General features: G+C 43.2%; 1 protein-coding gene across 1 annotated transcript in view; it reads left to right on the top strand.

The window, feature by feature from the left end:
* Nucleotides 1-6,536, top strand: part of CA3 (carbonic anhydrase 3) — a 9,650-nt gene extending 3,114 nt beyond the window's left edge. The window contains exons 3-7 of the mRNA XM_074354869.1: nt 124-242; nt 2,099-2,191; nt 3,325-3,387; nt 4,479-4,634; nt 5,567-6,536. Of these exons, the coding sequence (XP_074210970.1) occupies nt 124-242; nt 2,099-2,191; nt 3,325-3,387; nt 4,479-4,634; nt 5,567-5,686 (551 nt within the window). The 3' untranslated portion in view covers nt 5,687-6,536. The remainder of the gene's footprint in view (nt 1-123; nt 243-2,098; nt 2,192-3,324; nt 3,388-4,478; nt 4,635-5,566) is intronic.
* Nucleotides 6,537-7,649: the final 1,113 nt, after the last annotated feature.

Genomic DNA, 7,649 nt, shown 5'->3' on the forward strand with positions numbered 1-7,649 from the left:
CGTCAGCCCAGCAGACGGATCACCTTTGCCTGTCAAGCCTTGGCTAGAAGAGCATGTGTTTAAAGCAGGGCTCTGTAGAAGAAGCATCGAGTTCACTGCTGTCCTTGCTTCTCTGAATCACAGTGCTGAGAGGTGGTCCTCTCACTGGAGCCTACCGGCTTCGCCAGTTTCATCTCCACTGGGGCTCGTCGGATGATCACGGCTCGGAGCACATCGTGGATGGGGTCAAGTATGCCGCGGAGGTAGGAGAGGCTGCCGTAACCCACTCTCGATCTCACACAGTGAAAACAAAAAATAAGGGCAGAATAGCACACACTGTTTTTGCTTCAAGCCTGGAGTTGTGAAAAGAGCTGCAGTAGGTTTAGCATAAACTGAAGCTGCCAAACATGCTGGTCTAGGCAGTTAAAGGGATATAGGTGAGTTAGCATCGTGCATGAAGACTCTCGAGGTTATATTTAGAACTTGGCCAGCAGCTTAAAAAAAGAAAAGCCAAGGTCCCAAATGGAACCGAAAGGACAGGGATAAGTAACACTTATTAAGCGCCTACAAGCGTTAAGTCACTTGATCCTCCCAACACGCTGTGAGATGGGTTACAGATGAGGAAACTGAGGCACGGGAGAGTTACATAACAAAGTCACACAGCCTCAGTGGTAGACCTGGCGCTTTACCTTATGCAGACTGGCTTCATGGTCCGTCTTGTTCGGTGCCTTAACTGCCTCTTTTACAAGAGTATGGTGCTTTAAAAATAGTGCTTAGTAATTCTGGCTAAGCTCATGAACGGTGTTGAAGGGGGTGCATGTGTGTGTATGTGTGTGACTCTCTATATGTACCTAAGTACTTCTACACACACAGATGGATACAGATACACACATGATTTAATATGAGCAAATGCTGCTCTCTGTTTCGGTTAACCCATTAAAGAAAACCCATGATTTTTAGCTGAGATCAAGGCATCAAGTTACAAGGAAATAAGACAAGCCTGCTGCATGTTCTCTGTATCAGGCCAAGCCTCCAAGGGGTGACAGATGCCCTGAGGTGAGGATAATTCCATTTGTACTTCCAGACTCTTTCCCAGAGGCAGGCTCTGGTCAACAGAGGAGCTGGGACAGGAAGCTTGGAGGCACTTACAGACACTCTGCTAGGCAGATCACTAGGCAGCCTTTTTTTTTTTTTTAATTGAAGAATAATCAGTTACAATGTATCAATTTCTGGCATACAGCACAATGTCCCAGTCATGCATATATATACACATATATTCATTTCCATATTCTTTTTCATTAAAGGTTATTACAAGATATTGAATATAGTTTCCTGGCAGCTTAACTGTTGGTTAAACTAAACTGGAGGAGACCCAGAGATCTTCCCTGTGATGATTCCATTTCTCTACAACCCACCCAGAAAGCCAGTGACAGGAGAAAGTAATTGAGAATGGCTTCCAGACATCTTCACCCACAAATAGGGAAAGTCTAGAATGTTCCTTACGAATGTGGGCATGGCTTCCAGCTTGGCCAAGCTGGGATGATCTCATACTTTTCATCTTGAATCAAAGAATTTTTAACTGCTCTGAACTATTGTATTCTCTTGTCATTCTCTAAGGCAAAGTGGGAAATTTGACTAATTTAGCCGGTACAGATATTAGCACCTTAACCTCATTAAGATGAGTTTACCACCAGGTTCTAGGACACTTGCTGCTAAAAAGGAGATGGTTATAAAACCGCCCAAGAATGTGTCTTCTTGTTTTCCCCCTCCTCCTCCCAATTAATTGTGACTTTAGAATGTTAGCAGATTCCTGCTTATAGCTCTGTGTTTCACTGTTTGATTTGGTCAGAAAGAGCACTCCTTTATACAAACCAAAATACATATTTTGAATTGGTCTAATGAAAGTTCTGTTTTCACTCATTCCACCTATCATAACTTTGTATTTGAACTATTCAAAGTTTCACCAAAATATTGCATGTTAACCTTCAGAATTCCATCAACTTCTCTGGGAGTGTTCAGCAACCTCAGATTGTATACTTATGGGGGTTATTGTGAACAATTGTATACTTATTTCCTTATTCTAGGAATTTACCTCATAACCTCTGTTCCATGGTTTCAGCTCCATTTGGTTCACTGGAATTCAAAGTATAACAGCTTTGCAAGTGCTCTGAAGAAACCTGATGGAGTGGCTGTGATTGGCATTTTTCTGAAGGTAAGGTAAAAATTGACCATATTCTTTTCAAAGTTGAATTCCTTATCGATGCTTAAGTTTCGCTCACTCCTTGTATTTAATGGAGAGAGAGGAGTGAATTTCAGTATTCATTCAGCCAGTCAAGGTATTTCTTCTAAGATCAGCTCAAAATATTTTGCTCTTCCTTAAAAGTGTACCTTTGGTCATACTCCAGTACCCCTAGCACTTCTAAACGTTCTCAGGATTCAGGATGTATATATTTGTGTGTGTGTGTGTGTGTGTGCACGCGCGTGTGTGTGTAGGAGTGGTGGGGACGGAGCCTTTGAAGGAGCTTATGATGGTGAAGGTGAAGGCATGAGCAGTGTTGTTCTTTACCCTTTCCCCTACTCCACATCAATTGCACTGGAAACCAGAAAAGCCAATGTTGGGAACCACTGCGATGCCAAGTCCCTGGCTGGATGTCCCTGCGGCTTAGGGTGGCCACCACTCACATGACCCCAGGCTAAGATAGCACCTGGAATGTGTGTGTTGTTGAGCCAGCCATGGTTTAGAGAGGACTTAGTGTCATTAACACATGAATCTGGTGGTAACATAATCTAGATTTCAAGCCAGAGGTGAAAATCTATCTTCTTTATTTTTGAATGACCTAATTTGTTTTGTGTTCTGAATTCATTGGGTCATTTTGAGTGCTTGAACACAGTACTACAGGAAGTGGAATTGAGTGAGTCTAAGCAGAAAGACAGTGAGTCTAGTGTTGGTTACATTGAGTCCATCCTAGCTCTAATTTGATTGAAAAAGAAAGTGAAATGACTTCACAGAGAAGGTCAAGGACGCAGAAGTAAATCAACATGTAATTTTGTGGTTTTGTACTTCAGAGGCTTGGAGTCCAAGTTTAGTTCAGAAAATACATACTCTAAAATCGCGGTGGGGGAAAATAAACTTATGTTTTTGCTTAGTACGAGATATGCTGGCAGATTTATAAACACTAGTTGTAGGTGGATGGATTAAAATCAGTTTTTAAGACAATCCTAATTATGGAGAAGAGAAAATATAATTGTTGGTTTTCTTTTGTTCTTCCTTTCTTTTCTTTCTTTCTTTTTTCTTTTTCTTTTTCTTTCTTTCTTTTCTTTTTCTTTTTTTTTTTTTTTTTACAGATAGGACATGAGAAAGGCGAGTTCCAATTGTTCCTTGATGCACTGGACAAAATTAAGACAAAGGTAAAAAACAACAACAACAACACATTTTCCCTCCTAGGGCATAAAGCAGAGTATGGCAGTTTTTTCTCTTTTATATTTTCAGGTGTTTTTCTTTCACCTAAAATGTATTACTAAGTTTGACTAATATGTTAAACATATATATGAAAGCAAATGCGATTATATCTGTATGTATATTTGTATAGTTTACAGTTTGTAGAACAATTTCATGTATATAAGCTTACTTAATCTTCATAATCAGCCTGTTAGATAATTACATTTTTAAGGACGTGTTTGAGAGAGAGGTGGAGAGGTGTTGCCTCGCCAAACACACACACGTACACATACACACACTCCACACAGACCCCACATGCACACACATTTGTAGAGGTACCAAATGTTTGGATCCTAGTGTTGTCCCTTCTCTCCTGAACAGCACCTGTATGTTTTATTTTATTTTTTTAACACCTTTATTATGGTATGATTCCTGTACAGTAAACGACACATACTTCAGATGTACAATTTGATGAACTTTGATAGATGTATATACACCTGTGAAACTACCGCCACAATCAAGATAGCTAACATCGCCATCACTCCCCAAGAGGGCATCTGTATATTTTAAATCTTAACAGTAGATTTCTTCTACTTAACAGACTCATTTTAATTGCCTTTGAGGCTGTTCGAATCAAACACTATATAGCTTTACCACCAGAGAAAGTAAGTATTCTTCTGAGTACAACGTTCGATAAAAATGCAAGCCAGCTTTGTACCATCGAGAATCCCAGCATTAACCTATATGAAATACTTCTGTTACAGTTTAGAATGAGTTTCTACTTTTTTTCCTTGAGAAATGATAGTTTTATTACTCTGCCTACAGTGAATAAGGAATAAAATGTTACAGTGACTGTGCCAAAGTCATACCATGCCAGGCGGCATCCCTTCTCGGCCTTTTATTTCTGAAAGGAGCGTACTTTGTTCCCAAGCGCGGTTTTCTCTCTTGCATCTGAAATCCATCCTCCCCAGACGGTGGGATGCTTGGGGCGGGCGGTGCTCTTGGGGCGGGCGGTGCGCATGCGCCGGCTCACCGCGCGGGGCGCTGTCTCCCCTCGCAGGGCAAGGAGGCGCCCTTCACGAACTTCAACCCGTCCTCCCTGTTCCCCGCCTGCCGGGACTACTGGACCTACCAGGGCTCCTTCACCACGCCGCCCTGCGAGGAGTGCATCGTGTGGATCCTGCTGAAGGAGCCGATGACCGTGAGCTCCGACCAGGTGAGCGGCGGCCGGCGCCGGCCTTGTGGGCCCGCGGGCTCCGTGACACGTGCACGCGAAACTGAACATGCGCAGCTGCTAACCGGATGCTTAGCGAACCGCTCCTCGAGTGTGCCCTGGTTAATTCCGATCAGCCTGTTGAACTTTCTAAAACTGGACTTCCAAAGGGTACCAGGCTAAATGCAGAGCTTGTCAAGGTGGTGGCGAGGCTGAGCAATAACCGCGTTTGTGTTCTGCAAGCACGTAAGGGCTCAGATGCATATGGGTTAGTCTTTGCTGACTTGGAGGACTGCCAAATACTGAGCTCTGGTTAGGAGATGGGGTGAGAAGTACAGGCCTGGGGAGAAGGTGCCGATGGAAGGGACTGAACATCCTCGGAGGGTGTATACTCTTTCTCCAGTTTCATAGCTAAGTAAGTAGAGGCTCAGTAAGGTTAAGTAATTTGCTCATGATCACACAGCCAAGTGCAGGGTCCGAGATTCCGTCTCCCGTCTGGCTGCTTCCAGTACCTTTTAACCTCTCTGCTCAGGCCTTGCTTCCCAGTGTTCATCTAAGCTGACTCCATAAACTTACACAGTGACGGCCGATTGAGTTTATTATTTGCACTAATACTGTCATCCCCTTCCACATAAGGAGTAGCTTTCATACTGACCCTCAATTAAAATAACGCTTTCAGAATTCAAGAGGAAAAGATTTTGACCAGAGGGCAGGGTGATCCTGTGTGAAAGGAAGCAAACTGCTTTTATACAAATACAGAAAAGGTTTCTATTACTCCGGAACTGGTAACCACATAACTCTGGACTGAGCGTCGGAGCCAGGTTTTGGTTCGCGTGTCTTGTTTAGAAACCCAGCGATGTCTAGCTCTTTGGTGGCTTGCTTAACGTGTCCCCGTGGTCTGAATGGCATGCAGACGGTTTTCCCCTGCCTTGCAGATGGCCAAGCTGAGAAGCCTCTATGCAAGTGCGGAGAACGAGCCCCCAGTGCCCCTGATGGGGAACTGGCGCCCTCCCCAGCCTCTCAAGGGCAGGGTAGTGAAAGCTTCTTTCAAGTGAGGCCGCGGGAGCTTGCCCTCTTCAGGAAAGGACACCGGCCACTGCGGAGCCTGGGTCCTTCCTCCTTTTGGTGCTCCTTCCTCCAAGTCTATTTCAGTTTTCCACACTGAGCAGTGAAGGTGAGAGATGCAGTCGCCGAGAAACCACAGTTACTGTTGACAAGATCTAGGACGAAAGCATTTGGCCTTTGTAATAATCATCTTTCCTGTAAAAGTAGCACTTCTAGTAAGGTTTCGAAGAAGAAGTAACAGATGGAAGAATAAAGATGAGAAAAGTGGCTCTTGGGCACCGCTTTTGTGGCATCTTGAGTTTCACAGAACTTCAGTTTTACTATTTTCATATTGTGGGCTGTCTGTCCGTCTTTGAGAAATCATGAGTAATTCTCTATGTAGGAGTAGAGGTGTATGAAGATCACATAGCAATTCAACATAAGCCAGAAATTAAAATGACTGTGGACTCTAAGAATTGAGAAGATGATGCGTTTAACCCTTAAATGAAACCAACAAAAGGCCCATCATTTATTAAAATTTTAACTACTATAAAGATTGCCTGGTTTTGATTATCTATGAAAGTTAAACACATTTGACCAGGCGTTTCAACCAGTCTGACCTGATATCTGAATTTTTTTCTGCATAAAGATGGTTGACTTTATCCTATTATCTTTCTTTACCTGAAGGAAAGCCATTCATTTTTCATTTTACTCCTTTTATCTTTGCATGCTTATTCAAATAAAAACTGCCTCTGATATCTTCCTAATGTGAGGGTGGGGTTAATGCTTCCCAGAACACATGGGAGTGAATGACCGCAGTTGTACTGATCATCAAAACTAATAAAGCCGTGAATGCCAGAAGTTGAGTGTTGTGTTTTTTAAGGAGGGCGAACTTTGTTAAGTTTGCTTTTATAACTGAAAGGTGGTGCTAATGGACTCCAGTTCTGAGTTTGGTTTGACTGGACGCTACAGACATTCTTTGTGGTGTGATTAGTGGAAGTCTTGTGAGGAAATTGCAGACAAGAAGAGGAATGTTTGGGTAGATGTTTGAGAGTGTGGATTAGTTTCCAGAGGCCTCAAAGTTGATTTAGGATTTGGGGGTTCATGCCAGTACCATGGTTGCTAATTTAGGGGCATGAAATCAAGTCAGAAATGTAGCCTTGAGGTCCTTATTTTTTTAAATGTGCATTGGGATGACATCAATCTAACCCTGCAATACTCTATACATCGAGACCCTCAAAACATTTACTATCTTTAGACATCAAGTCTGGTTTTGCCGTTAGTGGCTTTGACACAACTTTCATCACACCACTGGCTAATATGTTAACTTACTTTAGAAGATGGCAGCAATGAGCGAGTTACCCCAAGGAATGACAGCGGTGTTGGGTCAGGAGAATCCCGCGATGCCGGAAGTCAAGCCATATGACCGAGTCCCAGGAGGCTAACGTTATTTAATAGATTACCACTTGGGCAAAGTAACACCAGGCTGGTCAGTGCGAACTGGATGTGTTAATTAAATCCCTTGAAATTAGGAGGTGTGGAGCTTTCATTAATTAGTGGTAATACACAAGCTGATTCTCTCAGGGTACTTACTTAGTCCTGCTGGGAGCACTGAAAAAATGTAGCCAGTGTACACTCTGTGGGGGGAGGGAGCATAACTGAATTCCAGCTACGGGGGTGTGCTTACTCAAGTGCACAGGCTGAGCAAGGCTGGAGCTGTTTTAAGGGGAAGTGTCCAACCAGAGGAGGGCCTCTCGCTGGGCCACCAGCTCCGTGAGGGCACAGATACAAGTCGCGTACACTAACATTCCCCTTTTTGCCTCGCATGGTGTCTGGCACATAATAAACACTCAATAAATATTTAATGCATAAATGATGTCATGAAAGTAGCTGAACGCAGGACAAATGCTCCTCTTCTTGAACAGCACATGATTAAGACTCACCCGCTTTTTTGCTCATCTCATTTAGTTAGAC

Source organism: Camelus bactrianus, chromosome 29 (assembly GCF_048773025.1).
Source record: "Camelus bactrianus isolate YW-2024 breed Bactrian camel chromosome 29, ASM4877302v1, whole genome shotgun sequence".
NCBI lineage: Eukaryota > Metazoa > Chordata > Mammalia > Artiodactyla > Camelidae > Camelus > Camelus bactrianus.